We start from the raw sequence: 22,307 nt of genomic DNA on the forward strand, positions 1-22,307 counted from the left end.
ATATGTAATTTATATGAATTAATAAACAAATACATCATGTAGAATGGTCTTAGCACCTTAGAATATTATGTTAGATATGTTCAGCATAATTATTTACTAAAATAATTATTTTACAAAATAATTACTTTTAAGTTTACAATTTGAGTCAGAACTATTTGAAGACTAAAGAGTGAGATGTAAGACCTTTGAGAGTATATCCAAAAACTATCTCCAGTATTGAGGTAGCATTGAACAACTCACTATCTTAGTTTCCATTTATCTTTTGTAGAACAAGAATGACATCCAATATATTTATGAAGTTTTTGACCCAGAGAAAGAAAGTGTCCATATTTTCAGACCTAAGAATAGTGCAAGATCTTTATTTAGGATCTAGAATCAGAAAGAAATACCACATCAGGAATAAAATAACCTAAATCATTATGCTACTGCTTACTTCAAATAAAATTTGGGGTCGCTTCTGAGGATCAAAGAGAAGCATTTTGCAGGCATTTAAAAGTTCACAACACATTATTTGATAAAGTTTTGACTGAAGTCATGGAGAGCCATTTAGTTGCATGCATCGAGAAAGTGGAGCTTCTGAAATAAGCACGCTTGAGGAGTAAATATGCTGTTAATCCACAAATTGCAGATTTTTAAAAAATTACTTCCCTGCTAACTGACCTCCATGGGATGCTGTATGTTTTCAGAATTGCTTGCTTGATTCTCTGAAGGAAAATGCTAAATATTATTATGTTTCCCTGTACTGATTTTTCAAACTTCATGGATCCTAATTGAATTCACTTACTTGACGTGATTCTGTACGTTCTTTAGGTAAAGCTGTTGGGAAGATTTCTGAAGCAGTAAATCCCACCCCAAAGATTCAGCCTCTTGAGGCGCTTGAGCCTGGAAGTGCATACACAGTTCGACTAGTGACTAAGAACTGGGTTGATAATAATAGCATTTCTGCAGATGTAATTGAGTCAAGGGGGAGAGGTGAGACATTCTTAAGGCATCTAAGATAAGTAATATTTTTTGAAAAGTTGTATCAGAGACCATTATATAACAACACAACATTTTTTAGAAAGTCTGAACCCCCTTCTACTGGACTCAGTAATATATTTTAATTGATTTCAGTAATGTCTCTCAATTCAAAATAATCCAATTGCTCTCTGAGAAATTATACTAAAGTCTTCCCTGGCCTGGGGCACAAAGCCCTCATGTGATTCTTTCAAAAATTGGATCTCAGGAATGCCTGGTATCTTTGCAACAAATGCAAGTGTGTCCCCAACATGTCCCATTTTATTGCCATGCCTCTTTGTTGGATTTTTTCAGCAGCCCAAGGTAAATTAGTAAGATGCCTGAACATCCAGTGGAAGTGAATCCTGATAGAGTATTTACAGATACAAGGACACAGAAGAAAGAATTAGAAATTCAGACACATTTTTTAAAAATTGGATGGTCAGTTTAATGCAGTGTTTTGGAAGAAAGCAATGCTTTAGGACAGGAAAACAGCTAATAGTCTAGGGACAAAATTTAGAAATGGTGGTTGATTAAAAGAGCAATAGTATATTTTCTTAGGGTCTGTAACTGAGAATAGATGAAAAATGCCAACATAGGAGAATCCTTGGCCCTTCAAATGTTTTCAGTTGCAATCACCAATTCACCATCAGTTCCCACCAGTGTGACCAATAGTATGGGATTAGGAGAGATGTGGTTCTAGAGTGGGTGGTTTATGGCGTATGGGTAGAGTTAAGAATCAGCTTTGTTTATTGTCTTCAAGATAAATCTGAAATTATTTCAAAAACTCTCCACCATATACACTCTGCAGGTTTTAGCCATTCTGTCCTTCTCAAGAAAGTAGGTTGCTACTTCTTGCATTGTAAATGCAGTTAGCTGAGCACTTGCATGTGTTCTGTACACTTTTGACTCTTTCTCTATTCTGCAAAGCAACTTTTGCATGGAAGGCTTTCCTGAGTTCTGTATTGACTTTTCCTATTTGGCATGAATCTCTTTAATCAAAAGCTGTGTTGGAAATTCCCATTCCAAATATCAGTAGTGTGTATTGCTGACTCTTTCTTTTGCTTTAGTATAAATGCTTAGCTAAATGTTTAGTAATCCTAACATTCTTTGAATGTTGGAATCTATTTCACTGTATCATAAAGCACTATGTGTTAAGATATACAGAAGCAATTTTAAAGTAATACCATTTTGAATTTTACAACTAGGATTTTTTGTATTCACATCCTTTTTTTTCATTCAAAGCTTATGCTGGAATTTATGAAAGGATCTCGACACAAGGCTGGTTTATTGGACTGATGGGTGCAGTTGCTTTGCTTACCTTATTGTTGCTTACAGTTTGTTTTGTCAAAAGGAACAAAGGAGGCAAATATTCAGGTAAATAGAAACTGTTCTCTCAACTTCAATGTATTTAATTAGCAATGTGCTACTGTTGCATGGATCGGCCCCAAACATGAGCTTTTTGAGCCTTTTTCTTGTAACAAAATGTTGAAACACAGATTTGAAAATGATGTTCTACATGCCATTCCTACTAGACCTCCTGAAAGAGAGTCCTTGTTAGCATCTCCTTGTTTTCTGAGGAAATATTTTTTAATTGTTTGTTGTAGTACTTTAACTTTTTTTTTATTCCAGTGAGCAATTTTCAGTTTGAGGAGCAGTGCCGATCTGCTGAACTTCCAGTGGATTTCCTTTGCTAAGTGGGAATTTTAACCCTGATCTCCTAGGGTCCTGGTCCAACTACTGCAAAAGTGTTATGGCAGACCTAAGTAGCTTAAAGCTGTAGCTAAACTAAGGGTGCATCTAAACTGTAGAATTGTTGCAGTTTTACACCATTTTAGGAGCCCCTAGTGGCGCTTCATGCAGTCATGCTGGCCACATGACCTCAGAGGCATCTATGGACAACGCCGGCTCTTCAGCTTAGAAATGGAGATGAGCACCAACTCCCAGAGTCAGACATGACTAGACTTAATGTCAGGGGGAAACCTTTACCTTTACCGTACACCACTTTAACTGCTATGGCTCAATGCTATGGAAATCATAACAGTTGTAGTTTTACAAGATCTTTAGCTTTCTCTGCCAAGGAGGTCCCACCAAACTACAGACCCCAGAATTCCATAACAATGAGCCATGGTAATTAAAGGGAATGTCAAACTATATTATTTGTACAGTGTAGATGCATTCCTAAAGATATTTAACTAGAACCAGTTGAAAAGCATTTTTGGGTCATAATCAACCAGAACATTTTTGTATTTTTTGAAAATTGTATTTCTTATGATTCATACTTATTTCATTGCCACTTCTCCACTTCTCCATTCACATTTTATATATGTTAAACATTGTGAAAAATGTTTTATGTATATGCAGTGAAAGAAAAAGAAGATTTACATCCAGATCCTGAAGGACAATCCATAAAAGATGAAATCTTTGGCGAATATAGGTTAGTAGGACTTGATGTTCTTTATAATGATGCAGGATTATCATAAACTATTCCATGGAATGCCTTTTTAATAGGCGCACTAGGAGCAATAATAATTTGCTATTTTCAGAGCAAATCTCATAGGATCAGGTAATGATATTTAAATATATTAGAACACTGAAGTTCACACACATTTTATTGTGTGCGAAGAAAATTGCTGGAGGAAATGTGACTTGGTTTTGATATGTTTCTTAACTAGAATATTCTAAATATTATAATATTGATTTCATGCTGAGATTGGTCATTTCGTTCTGTTATCCAATAGAAAAGTCCTATTGCCATTTTTATGTACTACAGTACATAGAAGAACATTGGATTTTGTTATAAAGTTCCTCCTCTGTTGTTTCCTGTAAAGTGACAAATATGTCACCTATGCAGTGGGACATTTCCAATTATTGTTGCGTACCTTCAACTCATTAAATCATTTTAAAGATAGAACATTGTGGCTACATCCAAACAATGTCCAAATATATAAAAATAATAAGTCCTGCATAAATTAATACGTATTTAATTTTAATGCTTTCTAATGAGGCAGTTAATTAGAAAGGTAAGCAAGTTACAGGCTACATCTTTCAGGTGAGCTTACCTTGTCTTGACCATACTTCTGACATGAGTAGTACCTTACCTTTCCTTGCTCATCTAGACCCTTGAAATCTGTCTCTATACATTACCTCCCAAATTAACTTAACCCTCTCATACCTTCTGTGTTGACATTTCTTTCCTAATTAACATCAGCAAAATCCAAGATTTCTCTATCAGCTACTATTTCTCTATCTGGATCTACTGTTAGTGATCCAGATCAGAATTATCAATTATTTTCTGTCAGTATTATTACTTCCACCTCTTAATATAGGAGTGGATATTTGACCTTGAGGTTTGGGACAGGTTCTTTTCTCCTGATCTAATACATATAAGAAAATATATTTTGCTATAATAGACATCTAAAAATGTGGCACACAATCTAAAGTCAATATGTGCACACATTTGGCTTATGCATCCTTTTAAATAATAAAATTAATATCCTGTAGGCAAGGGGATATTTCCAGTGGGAAAATGTCACCCTGGAACTGAAACAGCAAAATGAGGGCTGGCATCCTCTTCAATATTTACGATGATGTAACATTGTCAGTAATACTTTTCATGCTTAAGATTGCGATACCTCCAAGACCATGATTGCCCCTTAAGACCTACCATAAAAACCAGGCAGCTCCCACACACACTGCCTTTATTGTCATACAACAACAAAATTGGCATACAGCACAGGTATATACAACAAGAGGAAATCACAGATATAAAGAAAACATATTTAAAAGTTACTAATATCGAGGATAAAAATTGCAACAGTCTCACAAAAGAATGCATCAGAGTTGCTCAGAATATATGGAATTTTATAACACCCTTGCCATTGAGAACACTTTGAACAAATTGAATTTCTGTATTTCATCTGTATATTATATTTGGGGAGAACAAAGAATGGCGAAGTGTTTCAAAAGAGACTTAAGTCACAAGAACAAACCCTTTTGGAACGTTTCACTTTTTAATATCTCACATCCAAAAAAGCTGATGGCAGCATCTTGCAATTGCCAAAGCTCGCCTCTGGGTGGGATTAATCAAAATGCGAAAATATGCTGTCATGATGCCACACTCGCATAGAATTAATGATGTGGTAGGGGAACAAGGTGTCTTTGCTGCAGGAGTCAGATTCTGGAAGTCAAGATCCAAAAGTCTATTCTGGATTGACTTACAGGCTTATCCATTTGTCAGTATTAAGAGTGCTTCCAAAGAGAGGCTAATTGTTTCGATCTTTCTGAAAATCAAATAATACCATGCTGAAATAAAATGAACAGAGAGAGCATATAACTATTGGGGTCTGCTTGAAAAATATATATGCAGCCGGAATTTTATAACTCTCATCCATGCCAAGGTTTCAATAGTGGTTTGACCTATCTCAATGCATATAATGACGTAAGGCACATATCTAGGGAGCCTACCTTAAAAACCAGGCAGCTACAACAACCTTAAAAGCTCTGCTATAGATATTACTACAGACTAAATATGATTGCTAATCCTAACTATACTGGACCCACTCAAAATGATAAATCAAATGCTAAATCAAGACTTTATTCCAGTTGGGATTAACAAATTGATTTTAATCAATAAATCATTATTTGGTAACCTTTTTCTCAAAGAAAGTGGCAAAAATAATGGTTCTCCATTGTTATAGCTGGATCTTGTATTGAGAGTCATCAAAATCCCATCGTTTAAGTCTGACAGTGCCCCAGTCAAAGGATTTCCATATAAGGTGGTACATATAAGGGCACTGGGAAATGAAGTGGAGGACAAACAAAATAGTATTTTATTTTCTGAAGATTTCCAGCTCCCTCACACTTGCCCAAATTCTGCACATCTTTGAGGAAGGGAGCTGATGGAAAGGGAAATTAGGGGGAAGAAATTCCACCACTTGATTAGCAGACACTGTAAGCTTTTGTATCCCTGCATGAAAACAAATGATAAGTACTTTTGACACTAGCATCAACAGGATAAACAGATTTTGGTGGTTTGTTTTTTTGTTTTGTTTTTGTTTTTAAAAAATCTTTATGATTTTTTAAAAATTCTATAATGTGAAAAAATCATAAATATGTTAAACACTTGAAAAATTCAGATGCATTTGATTTTTTTTCATTCTCATATACCAGAATGAAAAAAAAATAGTTGTGCATCAGTTATTTCACATGTCACACAGTGTGTAGGTACTTGTGAGTTTTTCCACCTTAAACATTCTTCTTCATTGCACTTTCCCTGTTGTGGACTATGTGATAAAACATGTTACTGGTTCTTACAAATTTTCCTTCATTTTCAGTGACAGTGATGAAAAACCACTGAAAGGAAGTTTGCGATCTCTTGACATGGACATTAAGACTGCAGAGAGTGCAGATAGTTTGGTGGATTATGGAGATGGGGACCACAGAATGTTCAATGAAGACGGTTCCTTTATTGGTGCTTACACCGGATGTAAGGAGAAAGCATCAGTTGAAAGCATTGGGAGCTCTACAGCAACCTTTCCTCTCCATGCATAATATATTAGCATGAATAATTCATTTCAAGTCACCATATTTATCTTTACTAGTCATCAAATATCATACAAGTCTAAAGTAGGCTGCAGAGAAGTTCAAGACGTCAACCTTCAGCCTATTTAGAAATAGGGAGCTGACTTCAAAGCTGATTTGTGAAATTCTTCTTTCTGAAGACACAGGCATTGTGATTTCATTAAAATCTTTCTCAGAACTAAAATTTGGTAAGACATATGCCACTCGGCCTGACCAAAAGCGCCACAACTTCAGTGTTATATATACTTGTATATAGGGACCTGATATTCTTCATGGCTAGTCCTAAAGATTTGTGTAGCAGTGACAACACTCAGACAGCTTACACTGAAATTATAGGTAATATTTTATCTTGACTTTTGATAGTGGGGCGTAGTTTTCCTACTGTGATCCTACAACAAAAGTGTACTACCAAATCATGGATACATAGACCAGGATCCTGCGCTCCTGACAGAATGGGTTCCCTCAGCAAAACTATGAAATGGGCATTTTTTCCCCTCCACTTCTTCCCCCAACACACACATTGAAAACCCTTCAATGCAAGTTTCTGGGTAGCGTGGAAGTCTTCTCAGGCAGACTAGGTGAAAATGTATTTTTGTCCTATCAATTGACCAAAAGTCAAGCGCTAGATTATAGGAAAATGCAGCCAATGCTTTAGGGATTGTTATCTAATGAAATCTATTCTAGTCTTTCTTCATGTACAATGGAGGATAAAGTGTGGTTTGCTCAACATGTGTGACTTATAGGGCTGTTTTGTAGCCCTCACGAATAAAAGAGAAGTTTTCAAAGATTTTTTTTAAAAAAAAATCCCAAATGCCTTCTATGGGGTATGGGAGGCATTTATGCCAGTTTTGGCCACATCTCTCAGACTAATTTCATTCCACAAGAGGACTTTTTCTGAAACAAGATGTGAAACAGGAGTGACTTCTGCTCACTTTCTGATTGTTTTTTTGGTTTTTTTGGGTTTTTTTTTAAAAAAAATCTTCTCTTAAACTTAAAATGGTCAATTGGGACCTAAAAACACAGCAAAAAATGCACCCTAAAATCATTTCAGGACAAAATCGTCCCCCCCCCCTTTCCTCCTTCCCTTTAGTTTTCCTTTCCTAGAAATATGCAGTGGACAGTGCAGCATGTCAAGATTTGCTGAGGTTCCATTGCAAAATGTCTTGTCAGTAATGGCAATTGCGAGTGTCCTAACAGTGACCTACAAGTTTCTTATTAGAAGCACATTGTTACTTGTGGGACTGAGCTTTGAACAAAGCTCTTGTATTTTTGTGCTTCTGTATATACATTTCAAACCACATTCCCTAATAATGTCATGTAACAACAGAATTACAGAAATCAGACTCCAGACAGAGAAAGCAGAAACAGTGGCATACATTATTACAATTACTTTAGACAAATCATAAAAGAAGCCCCCCCCCCCCCCAAAAAAAAGAGAGAGAAAAGCTCCATACCTTTTATATTCCCCAAAAAACATCCTGGTTGATTTTGAAATCTGTATTCTGTTTTGGCCACTTCTGCAAGATGCAGTGTTTTTATCTGCCAACAATGTAATCATGAAGTGGTTGAATCTTGTCTCTCTTTTGCCCACTAGCTGGCACTCTTTCTTTATGAAATCAGCTGCATTAACACTATTTCTGGTTGAGGTAAGCATGCAGCTGATATAGAGTTCTTGAGTACAAGCTGAAATAGATCCCCCCCTCAAGACAAAATAGACTTTTTTAAAAAAGCAAATTGACATTATCAGTACTCCATGTATATATTTGTATGCCCGCATACCTTTTGTGAATTCTTGTATATATTATGTTTATACAGATTCTTTCTGGTGAGCCACATTGCTTTTATTTTATAGCAAAATAACAATGGATAGCACAGGGCATTTCAGCTGAGTTGCGATTATCGTTTTCTTGTGTCTATGATTTTTTTATACATACAGTTAATTTTCCATATTAAGCATGTGGAGCCTTCCTTGTATTACTTTAAAAAAAACAGTGTGAGATTTTCCCATTCAAATCCCCAAGCATGAATATTTTGAAATTCCTTGGAGTCTCAGCTTGATTAATGCTGAATCAAAGCAAATGCCATTACCAAAAGGGCCTATAGATGACTTGTTGATTCCAGCAGAATTCTGTCTTTGGTGTTAAAAAAAACTGTCTCCTGAAGCTATATTCATTGAGTGATAAACAAAAGTGATCATGCTAATTGCAGTGATACAGAAACAGTTGCATGAAAAACAAACCTGGGGTAACCTCAGTATTTTATGTGAACACATTTTTTATTTGCTATTCAGACTTATTTCATAGTATTTGATAGACAAATCTGGCATATGCATTCCTATTCTGAGCATGTACAAATAAATCTTAATACGACTCTGTTTCTCTTTTAATGTGATTGTGAATACAGTTGAGCCAAATCACGATTCTGAGCTAGTCCCAGATATTTCAGCTGGGGCTTAGACCCACAAACCTAAATTGTCAGTCCCGACTATAAGAGACTCAACAAATTAATTGATATGTTAACTTACTTATTTCCAATGGCTCTACTCTATTCAGGACTAACAATTGGATTTAAGTCTAGACATCTTTAAAGCTTATTTTAAAAAGGATCCCGAAACATAAAAGTCCCAATTATTTCAGAGAGACTGTCAATGTATTTTTGGCTAGGGTTTATTAAGGAGATATTTTGTTAAGGCTTCAGGTATGTATATCCTGGCATATCCAGCATAACACGTGCCTTCTCTAAAAGTAGCTTAAGAACTTATTTGATACAAATCACAGGCTGTAAGAAGCATAAACTAGCTTCCATTTTTAAGAATATATGGTACAAAGTATGGGAAACCAACCAGCATTTTAGTTACACCATGGAAGATATTTCATGCCTGAGTGGAAAAACAGTTGACAGGATGCACGACATGTGGGATACATGCGAAAAGGGCAATTATAGTACCCACATTCCTGCATGGGTGCCCTTCATATATCCCTGTTTGCTCACCTGTCTTCAGCATCTGAATAGTGATTAGAGCAGGAGGAAGCCATCTTGAGTATCATTAATTTTATAGAAAGATAGGATATAAATTTACTAAGCAAATAAAGGAGGAGTACTCTCCACTAACTTTATTTCTTCTGAAGAATGGTACAGGTTGGACTCAAAGGATAAGGTTACCTGAATATGTGCTGTTGCCTGTGGAGGGCAGCTTGGGCATCACAAAACCTGGAAACAACAGTGTCTTTCTGTGACCGGTTTTCGGGCATACCATTGGACTAGAAATCTTAGTACCATACCTTGCCAAACATTCTCTGAGGCCATTTTACTGATCAGGCTAGAACTTTTGTAAAAATTGGAATCCTTGCTCTGTTAAGAGATCTGATTTCCAAAAGCCATGCTGTACAGTCCACACAATCTTGTTTTCCATAATGTAGCCAGTATCCACTACTTCTGTTTCGAAGACTAGAATCATAGAATCATATAATAATAGAGTTGGAAGAGACCTCATGGGCCATCCAGTCCAACCCCCTGCCAAGAAACAGAAAATCGCATTCAAAGCACCTAGAGTTGATAGTCCATAAAGCCTACCTTAGGGTTCATGGAACTATGAAGAAAGCATGAAAGCAATCTGGAAACACTTGTAATTATGGAGGATTTTCTGCCCCCAGGTCTTCTGGGAGCTTCATACTGTGCCATAAAACCCAGAAAAATCTAGTGTATAGAAATTGATTTCTCATTTTGAAAAAAAAAAAGCCCCAAGTATTTCTTTGTATTAAACAATGCAGGAATCATCTGTGGCTTGTTTCAGAGATGAATCGCTGTTCATGGGAACTTCCAAGAGAAACCTGAGCTGAAGGACTCCACATTCACTGTGAAACACTTTACCCATGCCTGTTGTACACTGTGAACTAGCTTTTACAGGGCAGTTTTCTAAACCACCTCCTTCCCTGATATGGGAGAACAAACATGACACACCCCGCCATATAAAGCTAGTCATAGTCTACAAGTACTGTTATCTGGTAATAGGTAGTAATTTTGCAACCTCTAGAAGCTTATCTGATTCAGTATGATCAATTAGTTTATGTCCTAGATTGAAACTTAGGCAGGCACCATAATTAATCTATACCTAGAGGAAACTTTTTTCTTAAGAATCTAAACCAATATTTACACTGAGAAGTAAATATTTATACCATCTTGACCATCACATTAAAAATGACAGATGTGGCATCCTAAAAATGATCTTTGACAGTATGATAAGATCATCTCATGTTCTAGTTTCTTCTCTCTTGAGTACTTTACAGTTGGAACTTTAACATGATGTCTAAAGTTTACCCCAAAAAAGCCAAAAATCTCCAATGTAGACTTTAAAATCTGCATTCACTTGTTAGATGCATGTTACTTGAATATGAATGAAATGAAATTTTCATTTTAAAAAAGAGGCTGGTATTGCCTTTGATTTTGAGAGGATATGCTAATATGTCTGAAAACAACATGTAATTTCAACATTATTTTTAAGATACAAGCTATACAAACAACATTGTCCAACCAGGAATCTAAAAATGACACAAAGACTTAGTTTATTCATTAATTTGTGAGTTTAAGGTGACAGCAGTATTGTCATCTCAAAAACAGTGCCAGACCATGCATTATATTTGGAAGTGTAAAAATCCAACAATATTTGCCACATTATATACTGAACTGATAAACTGATACAGTATGGTAGGTCATTTACTTTTGCAGGGGTTACGGGCACGGGACTTCTGTGAAAATGATAAAAAGTTAATTAAAAATGCTATTATTTTACCTAAGAGAACATCTCTCTATGAATTTCTAGGTCCTCCAGCACAACTCTTTGGTCAACATCTGATGGTTGTGCTAGAGACCCCTAGAGAAAACATATTAATCAAATCCACAAAAGTTAAACCTGAAAATGTGGAGTACCAAGTGCATTTAATTTTTTCAGACACTTCTGTCAAAGGGCTGGTTCATACATGTTTCCAGTATATTAACAGGGTCCTTCCTGACTATCTCCAGACACAGATCTGTGTGGAGAATTGTCAAGGTAAGCTGAATTGTACTCAGGTAACGCCAGAAGCAGCATCTAATGAGTCTGTTAAGGCAGCTAAAACAACTAAAATCATGTGAACACGTTAATGACTGGGTGCAGTGACTCTGCTGTGGATCCAGCTGTGCATCATCCTGACTCCCTTCAGCAGCTGAGTCATTACTCTATTTTAATCATGTAGACATGGCCTTAGCTGATCTTGGACAGTTGCATCTTGACTTGGGGAATGAACATTATTTGTTGCCCCACATGCAACAAAATATATTGGGCAGGTTCTAATATTTCATTGAGCAACTAAAGTATACCATTAGCAAGTTCTAAGAGAACTTTAGCAATTAAACTGAGACTTTATAGGGTGAGCTAATAACAGTAGTAACAGATTAAAGATAAGAATAAAGTGATATGATTACAGGCTGTCAGCTTTCTCTACTTCATCTACTTTGGAAAGAAGGATAGCAAGATATCAGCACAAACAAAGGTGATGCTATTTTACCATAATGCAACAACATCATATCAAAACTCACACTTCTGGGTAGGGAAAATACAACCTTCCAAATGTTGTTGGAATTCTTTTTCCAAAATCCCTCACTATGGATGATGTTGGTTTGGCCTGATAGGAATTGCAGACCAAAAACATATGGAGCTTGCAGGCACTTTGCCTAACCTGCTCACATGGTGCTCACAGAGCATCATCTCTGCCTGTACCGTCACCTTGTGACATCTTCGACATAGGGTTCCAAATTTACTGGTACCCAACATCTGAAGCTGCTAGGCTTCAGGCAATTCTTCATGAGTGTTCTGCAACAAACAATGCTACTGTTTCCAAAATAGTTGTATTTGGACCAATCTGTTGATTTCTTCATGATGTGGAATCGTAGATGAAGTTTCAGAATTTGCAAATTATTCAGGATCTGTTCAGCAGGAAAAGAGTAGATGACTATGCACATGTAGCATCTTGCTGTATCACATGTTTTTCTTCCACAGTTTTTCCGTACATGTCTACAGTTCAAAGCTAATGTTTTCACTTTATTTTTGGACATTGCACACATGGTACCACCACTATTTCAAGGGGGATAATTGGTTCTCAAAGAATGAGAGCTGCTATTGAAACCTTAAGTCCTGCTGTGTTACTATTGTCACACACCATATGATACACATTTGACTGACATAGTCACCATGAAAAGTCACTTCAAGGTGTGTTTAGTATATCAACAGGTTAATTCAGTATATCAACAGGACCATGAGAATTGACCTAAACAAATAAAGTGATGCTTGAATGGATTTAAAGCAGGGATGGGGATCAGCTGGCTCCCACACACCAAATCTTACTGAATTGTATGTCTTAACAGATCATAGCCATATGCTCAGAGATAGAACCCAAGAACCTCTGAACGGCCACATTATTTATGGCCTAAACAGTTGGAATGAGACCAAGTATTTTAGAAATAAGTTGCTAAACGAGAAGATGAATCTGTCCTTTTATTTCATTTCCTTACAGTTGTAAAGAATGTATTGGATTCATTTAAATAAAATCATAGTCCCAATAATACCAGTTGGAGGATACAGTAGGTCATATATAAAAATTTTAACATTACATTTATTTTAGAGCTTTGTTTATGGGAAAACATTCCAGTGTCATAGAAAACTGTAAAAGATGCAAACAAAATTATTATATTCATGTTGTTAATTTTTCCATTTATTAAAGAGAAGAGCAAGGCCCTAAAACCAGGAGCAACTTCAGGTATAATTACAATATGTCCTCATGAATACGTCTTGAATGCAACCTCCACTCCCATATCTAATGTATAAGGCTGGTAACTTTGTCAGTGGGTATTTTCTGAGTGAACAAGCTTCCAGCTCTCTTCGGACACCAAAGTAACAAACTCTGGAGCTGTCACAGTGCATATCACTGCCTGGAGAAGGCTGGAAGCATCATCACTCACAGCTTCATTCCTTAGCACTTCTGAAAATTCTCATTTGGCAGAGATGCCAGGCTTATGTTATGGGCTTTGGGGAGGACTTTTGGTAATTGCCTGAACAGGATGCCAACTAGTGTTTTTCTTATCTATTTGTTTAAAAATATTTGTTTTATTACTTCAATTGTATGCAACAATTGTATGCATAGCTATATGGCAATCAGTATCAAAGTGATTGAGAGAAAGGTGGCAACATAAGCTTTCATAAAAATCCGTATCTTAGGAAGTGGACAAAGCAAAAAGTATACTGGCTGGTAAATATGGGGCCAGTCCAGAGCAGAAATATGCCAGACCTGCCCCTGAGGTGGCCACATTCACCCTCCCAAACCCATTGTGGTGGTTAGTTAGAGTCCACACAGTTCAGCTGTGTTGGCCCCACTGGACTTCTCACCTCACCCTCTGTTTAACAGTCATCTCTCCAGGCCAGCCACAGAACTCCATGTGAGCTTCTGGCTATTATGAGTGTCTCATTCTGACAGCAGCAGAATCACTCACATGTACAGGATAGAGGAGTCTGAGCTCCCCACCTTCTTGGTTACATGGGTATCTCTGTTGATGTCAGAACAGGTGCAGGGAAAGGTGAGGGCGGTAATGTCCTGCGTGAACAGTCGATTGGTCTGAATCATACTGCCACAAAGCTGCAGGACATTCCAGAGCACTTCCCAGCTTTGCTCAAAGTGGGGCATAAATGGATAACCAGCAATACTCAATATAAGTGACACCATAAGACAGTCAGAATCAAACTCAGAGCGAGTCCGGGTTTTCATGCCAGTGTAGACCAACTCACATAGATAAGCTCTTTCCCTACTAACTTATTTATCTGAGGTGATACAAGATCTCTCTGCAAAAATGATATTCCAGATTAACATGACTATGTCTTTGAATTCTATCTGGCAATAACATTATTGAACACAGTGAGTTTTGTTAATCTGCATAAGAACAGATAGGACTTCATTTTCAATCTGCCATTTATATTTCTATGGATGTTTACTTCAAAGTTTATCCAGTTCAATGGGATTTATACCTAAATAAGTGGATATTTGATTGAAACCTAAACCCAATTGTGAAACCCAAAGTAGACCCATTGAAATAATGGGAAATTGACATTCCATTGATTTAATTGTAGTTTGGACAAGCAAATGGATTTAGGTCTGTACATTTTAAACTTTAAAAAACTGTTTACATGTAAGCACTGTCCTTATCGCTTCAGGTCTCCAAATTTGTAATCTTTGGTAATTTTTCAAATATTGCATAGGGTTGGTCAGAGCCAAAGCATATACTTAAAAAATCTTCATGAAAAATAAAAGATGGGAACATGTTTACTGGGTTCATACTACTATTTTTCAAGCTCAATGTTAGTGGAAACTAATTAAAATTTAGCAAAATGTGTTTGGAATGTACTTGCTGTTTGTATCATGCCTATGTATATGTCTGGTTTTTTAAAAATATTTTCATTCTACATGAATTTCAACTTTGCTAATAAAAGTTTGAGTTGATGTAATCTTCAAAACCTTGCTAAGAAATCAGAGGATATGTTGATGTCATCTTAACTGGCAATATATAAAATACATTGGGGGGGGGGGGGATTCTGGCTTCCTGAATCAGCATTGATATCAAGATTACCCATTCCATTCATTCTGAAAGTCTTAGGCCAGGATTTTGTCTGTGTGGTTTTACTTTATTTAATCCATCTGGGAGTTCAAACTTTGATCTCATCTCTGTGAAATAATACATAAGCCACCATGATCCTAAATTTTAGAAAAATGTTAAATCCTACTACAAGTTGACTATCCATTGTCCAAAATGCTTGGGACTAGAAGTATTTTGAATTTGGGGGGTTGGGGAGGATTTTGAAATTCCTGTATTTGCACATAATACAAAATGAAATATTTTGGAGATGGTGCCTAAGATTAAACATGAAATTGACTTAGGTTTCATCTACACTTTATACAGATATCCTGAAGGTAACTTTAAACATAATATCTTATATACTTTTCCACATGTACATTAAACCATCATAGAGCAAACCTGTCACTATCTCAGGTATCTGTTTGGACAGTTTTTGATTTTGGAGAGTTGTGAATTTAAGAAGGTATGCTCAACTACAAACATTACTGCTGTTACTACTAATGACCAGAATATTATATGACCATTATGACTGTTACATATATACTATCCCTATGCAGCCCCCCAATCTCTACTTACTGGGCAGCTGTCACTGTAATTGATGGGAAAGGTGTCTTCCCCTGTCACTCAGGAAGCAGCCGAGCAATCTCCTTGCATGAGCAGCCTTTGACATGAGAGAGAATTATGATATGGACTCTGTTTCTGACTATCTCAATGGAGATTGCTCTTGGGAGAAATTGGGACCACCAGTCAGATGCTTTGCTAGTGATAAGGGAATGGACCTCCTTCAATTACAGCTGCTGCCGCCTAATCAGTGCAGACTGTCGGGGGACTGAACTTAAATTCAGTGTTTAGTAACTATAGTCCTTACATATACTAAAGGTCCCCAGCTAACAACAGCAATAACATTTTGAAAGAATTTTATTAAAAATCTAGAAAAAAAAATCTCAAAGTTCTACCCCAGTAAATTCAGCCGCCTCTCTCCTCTGTTTCCAACAATGGGGGTGTGGCTGGCAACACAGTGTTTTGGCATCGCTGCAGGAAGGGAGAAGGGGGAAGGACTGAGGACACAAGCGGGAGAATTTACTGGAGCAGAACTTTCCAACCTCATTTATCTATCTGAGACATGCCTAGATTTCAATGGGGATTACGTGAGATGTAGTATTGGGATTGGTGCTGGAGGAAAATCCTGAGAGTGCCTTGGACTGCAAGAAGAACCAACCACTCCATCCTCCAGGAAATAATGCCCGACTGCTCACTGGAGGGAAGGATACTAGAGGCAAAGATGAAGTATTTTGGCCACATCATGAGAAGACAGGAAAGCTTGGAAAAGATCATGATGCTGGGGAAAGTGGAAGGAAAAAGGAAGAGAGGCCGACCAAGGGCAAGGTGGAGGGACGGTATCCTTGAAGTGACTGACATGAACTTGAAGGAACTGGGGGTGGCGATGGCTGACAGGGAGCTCTGGCATGGACTGGTCCATGAGGTCACGAAGAGTCGGAACCGACTGGGCGACTGAGCAACAGCAGTATTGGGATGTGGCTTTCAGCTGCATATGGTAAATGATTTCTCCTACACTTTGTCCTTTTTAAAATCCAAAATATAATCAACTTTGTGGATAGCTCTCGTATATGACAAAAAGGAACGAGAGCAGAGCTCCTGCACCTTTCCTTTTGGGTGCATGTTGTGTGCTATTAAGGATTTACTTAATAAGAAGAAGTGCCTTGCTGTGCTTCCCACTCTTGCAACCAGTGGTTTCACCTGCCTCGGCACCTGTGCTATTTCAAAAAATGATATATATGATTTAGAAAGTAAATTTTATGACATTACATGTCCAGGTGCCAAGGCTCTGTTAAAGGCACAGAGCTGCTACAGCTGGTGGAACACATATCTTGCAAAGATATGAAAATATCCCTCTTTATGAAAATCCATAGCCCAGAACAAAAAACATACATTCTGCACTATACTATTCATGTCAGTAAAGGGAGCAGGTCAGTGCAGACAAAGGAAGGCTGATTCCCATCTATTTCCTCATTTAGAAGACAGAACTCTTATCTTTCCTTATTTCTTTTACATTTCCAACTCAGCTTTCTGCGAGCTGGGGGCCAGGAAAGCTGACAAAAGCAAAGGTGAACATGCAAGTATTTTCTTGTGCACCAAGCAAAGAACACTTGAATTGTGTCTCCAATGTGGCTCCTATTTTCTTATTCTTTGGGAAATAGGTATGAGTGTTAAATGAATTAAAAAAAACTGCTCAATTAAATAATATAGAAACATAGAGCCAGGAAAATGATCCCAAAGTTTTTTTGAGCATTTTGAGAAGAGAGTTAAATATATTTATCTGATCCTACCTGCTCACCTGCATGAGGCTATTTCAGGGCTTTACAGTAAACCAAGAGGGTGGCCTTTGGATGCTGTGTAGAAGCTAAAGGAATACCAAGAGCAAGAGCAGGAGCAAGCAGGTTGCTCTCTGGAGAAGGGCTTAACAACCACCAACTATTTCATAAGTGTTGGATTTCTATTCAGTATCTAATGCAGTGGTTCTCAACCTGTGGGTCCCCATGTGTTTTGGCCTACAACCAGAGGCGGACCTAGGTAATTTCGCCTAGTAGGCAAACCTAGTAGCCATGCCCCCCTGAAATTGCACCCCCCCCTCCACACATACTGGTGGCAGTGGCTGCGGGTGAGGTGCACATACCACCCAGAAGGTGTGGGTCCACCTTCCGGGCGGCATGCACGCTCTCCAGCCGCTGGAGAGCTTGCTCACCGCTGAAAGAGGAAGGCCTCCAGGAAGGCCTCGCTCTTCTCACGAAACTTTGCAGAAACTTGCGAGACCTCGCAAAACTTTGTGAGACCTTGCGAGAAGAGCAAGGCCTTCCTCGTTTGGCGGTGAACAAGCTGATGGTCCCTGCCGCCACTGTGGGGGCGCCTCAGCGGTGCCCCCGGGGACAATGCATCACAAACGGGCACTTACTTTGGCCTTCATGTTGGACCGGCCCTGCCTACAACTCCCAGAAACCCCAGCCAGTTTACCAGCTGTTAGGATTTCTGGGAATTGGAGGCCAAAACATCTAGGGACCCACAGGTTGAGAACCACTAATCTAATGGAAAAACTGTGGACCACTAAGGCTTAGCAGAAACCTTTTAAACCACTCTTCCTATATAATGAATACCTTCAATGATTATCTTAAAGAGGAAATATAGAGCAGTGGCCTACATTTAATAATTAGTATAGAACACTGAAACAAGTGGATTTACCTACTTGTTGAATCACCATTCTGTAATCAATTCAATGTGTATTTTCTGGTTAGGACTAGCTTGTGCTCTCCTTTAGAGCCCTGTTTAGAGCAAGAACAAAGTAATAAGTGGAATTAGGAACCCCCATATTGTCAGTGAAATCAACTTTGTCATTTTAAGAAAGTAAGCGGTTTCATTGTTATGCAATGATAAAAATGAAGGGATTAATACATAAAATATAGTAGAATGCTTCTGGAACATCATCATACAGCCCACAAAACTCACAGCACCCTAACTATAAAAAGTGTTGCAGTTTGGTTATTTGATTGATGGATAGATGCATGAAGACATTTGGTACAAAATGCAGATTTCATAATGTGAGCTGTCATAAAACAACTGTCCCATAGGAATAATGTTGTTGAAAATGTTCCAGAAAAAATTATGTGGCAAAGAGGCAAAAAAGTGGAAGAAAAGTGGTAAAATGCATTGTACTTCTACAGTCCTATAAGGCAAAAAAAAACACACAACCCTCTATTAGCATTTTGTTCAATATATTCTGTACAGGATATCTTTAGAGTAGTTGAATGAGGGGTGGAGGAGGAATTGCATGCTTTTTTCCTGTAACTTGTTATAAGACGGTATATCTCATTTCCTGGAAGATGTGCCCATCTGCACATTGCAGACCTCTAAATCTTTCTCTTCTTGTCAAGTATCTTCCTCTGCCTATGTAAAGCAATGGCTCTCTTTATTATTCTACTCCTATTTTGCTCACACATACAAGAGAGAGAGAGAGAGAGCACGTTCCAAATCTTTATGAAGCTAGTCACAGGCAAGCAAGAGTGATGCATCTTCTAAAACAATCTGAAGGATGTCATGTTTCCATCGCTCTGGAGCTGTGGACCACTGATCACATGATGGATTATATGCCAGTTTCACAACAGGGTAGAAAATGTTAGCCCATTAGGTCTGTACTCTCTGTCTTTAAGTAAAGGATTTTATTTTCTCTGTGGTGTTGCAAGCATCAAACAACTAGATGGTTTGATCTGTGATACATCAGATAACCTGGTGAGATAACACGTAAACACATAATACTTAAAATGATTGCAATGCAACATTATTAAGGGACAAAGTACATGGTAATTTTTATTGTGTGATGTGTAACCTGGGCTTTTTTGATAAATTAATTTCATATATGTGGGTAGGTTGGGGCCTCTTATTGTAAAGGTGGAATACAATCCTCATATGAATTTGGCTGAATTGCCATGTGTATCTTAAGCAAAAAATACATGAATTTTACTGTGTAGGACATTCAGCGTAGTCATTCCCCAATTCAGCTGTGTTCACATTAGTCTTCAATATTTCTTCTGTGGGAATAGACCACAAGGCTCGTATATGATTGACTCAATCTTGCAAAATCATTTTGGTTTGCCCTACCCCCTCGCAACCACCACCATCACCACCATTTTGGATCATTCTCTGCCCAGAGACCTTCTAGGAACTTGTTGGATCTACCCTCCTGTTAGCATGTATACATCCATTTTTTATTCTTGAGCAGTTTAAACAACCAATGTGTGACCTCACACAATTCATATCCAAAACCATGTTCATTTTCTGTCTTCAAAACGATCTTGACAGACTAGAGAGATGGGCCGAAACTAACAAAATGAAGTTCAACAGGGACAAATGCAAGATACTTCACTTCAGCAGAAAAAATGGAAATCAAAGATACAGAATGGGGGATGCCTGGCTTGACAGCAGTGTGTGCGAAAAAGGCCTTGGAGTCGTCGTGGACAACAAGTTAAACATGAGCCAACAATGTGATGCGGGAGCTAAAAAAGCCAACGGGATTCTGGCCTGCATCAATAGGGGTATAGCGTCTAGATCCAGGGAAGTCATGCTCCCTCTCTATTCTGCCTTGGTCAGACCACACCTGGAATACTGCGTCCAATTTTGGGCACCGCAGTTGAAGGGAGATGTTGACAAACTGGAAAGCGTCCAGAGGAGGGCGACTAAAATGATTAAGGGTCTGGAGAACAAGCCCTATGAGGAGCGGCTTAAAGAGCTGGGCATGTTTAGCCTGCAGAAGAGAAGACTGAGAGGAGACATGATAGCCATGTACAAATATGTGAGGGGAAGTCATAGGGAGGAGGGAGGGAGCTTGTTTTCGGCTGCCCTGCAGACTAGGACACGGAACAATGGCTTCAAACTACAGGAAAGGAGATTCCACCTCAACATCAGGAAGAACTTCCTCACTGTGAGAGCTGTTTGACAGTTGAACTCTCTCCCCCAGGCTGTGGTGGAGGCTCCTTCTTTGGAGGCTTTTAAGCAGAGGCTGGATGGCCACCTGTCGGGGGTGCTTTGAATGCGATTTCCTGCTTCTTAGCAGGGGGTTGGACTGGATGGCCCATGAGGTCTCTTCCAATTCTACTATTCTATGATTCTATGATTCTTCTCTTGAGACATAGAACAGAATGCAGTCATTCCTCCAAATTAATCAGGGTTAGGTGCACAGGACTCCCATGCAAGTGGGAAAAAACACACATTAAAATGCTATTTTTAAACTTTCTGGGCATCTCCAGGCCCTTCAGCATACCTTGATGTGGGAGTTGATCTTAGCGTTGCACTAGAAAACTTAGAGATTCCTAGATAAAATGTTTAAATCAAATCCATGAAATCCACAAAAGTCAAATGCACAAATGTTGAGAGCCAACCGTACATTTCCCAAAATGGTGGACACTTAATGAATTTTCTTGCAGTGTTGAGCTTTATTGCTTTCAGTATTAACAATTTTTTCAAGAAATAGTGTTGATGATACATTAAATAGGATCTAAATTTTATGTTATATCAAACTTTGGGATAGAGGAAGAAAAGAGGTAAGTGAAAATAATTATTGTTCACAATGCTTCCCCAACACCTAGTTTAGATTATTAAATAATTAGGCTAAAACTGAGTTCTTGAAGCACCCGCAAGGCCATGCGAATCAGTGAGCAATATCCTTGCTAAGTTTGACAACTGCCTGTGAAGCTAAAGCATCTCTTGAAGCAAAGACAAGATGTTTTAAGGTTAATTGAACCAATAATCAAGGTTTGTGTCTGTAATTCCTAGGCAATGCAGTCAATTACTAAAATAAATCTGACAGCAGGGAGATGATAATTGTGTGCAATTACTCTGTAAAGACTCAATTATGTCAACAATTAATGGGTATTTTTCATTGTGGTGAAATCTATCAATTTTTAGGGCTTATTATCTTGATTATAAGAAGAAAGCCATTCAGTTTTAACTTGTCAAGCTGTCGGGTATCCAGAAATAAACTGGAGAAAAACAATATGAACCAACCTTAGATGAAAGTTCATTACCCTGGTAGACTACATATATCAGAGCCATTAGAACAACCAAAACCTCAGGCAGCAGTCCAGTAATTTCTCGTTTGTGCCCCTGGTGACTTAAGTCAGATTTACATCTGAGCAGATATGCATAGAATGCCATTGTTCTGGCCCAATTTACTTATCCGAACATATCTCCTGATATGAGCCAGCCAAATCCCTAAGATCATCTGGAGAGGCCCTGCTCTCGGTCCCGCCTGCCTCACAGGCACGGCTGGTGGGAACGAGGGACAGGGCCTTCTCGGTGGTGGAACACCCCACAAATATCCAACATGCCCCAACTCTTCTGGGTTTCAGAAAGGCTGTGAAAACATGGCTGTGTGCACAAGCTTTTAACAAGTAATACGATAACGTCGACATGGTCCGATTGAAGGCTGAAGCATGAGGTTTTTAAACAAATGGATCTAATTTATATATGTTTTAATTGTTATAATGTATTTTAATGATGTATTTTTA

General features: G+C 38.1%; 1 protein-coding gene across 7 annotated transcripts in view; it reads left to right on the forward strand.

Moving 5' to 3' along the window:
* Positions 1 to 15,115, forward strand: part of chl1 (cell adhesion molecule L1 like) — a 305,075-nt gene extending 289,960 nt beyond the window's left edge. For 6 of the 7 annotated variants that reach the window (XM_016991664.2, XM_062969716.1, XM_008105356.3 and 3 more), the window contains 4 exons: positions 811 to 972; positions 2,242 to 2,373; positions 3,361 to 3,433; positions 6,333 to 15,115. In XM_016991664.2, the coding sequence (XP_016847153.2) occupies positions 811 to 972; positions 2,242 to 2,373; positions 3,361 to 3,433; positions 6,333 to 6,549 (584 nt within the window). In that variant the 3' untranslated portion in view covers positions 6,550 to 15,115. The remainder of the gene's footprint in view (positions 1 to 810; positions 973 to 2,241; positions 2,374 to 3,360; positions 3,434 to 6,332) is intronic. The other variant, XM_008105361.3, reaches the window with a different exon arrangement.
* Positions 15,116 to 22,307: the final 7,192 nt, after the last annotated feature.

Source organism: Anolis carolinensis, chromosome 2, assembly GCF_035594765.1.
Source record: "Anolis carolinensis isolate JA03-04 chromosome 2, rAnoCar3.1.pri, whole genome shotgun sequence".
Lineage (NCBI taxonomy): Eukaryota > Metazoa > Chordata > Lepidosauria > Squamata > Dactyloidae > Anolis > Anolis carolinensis.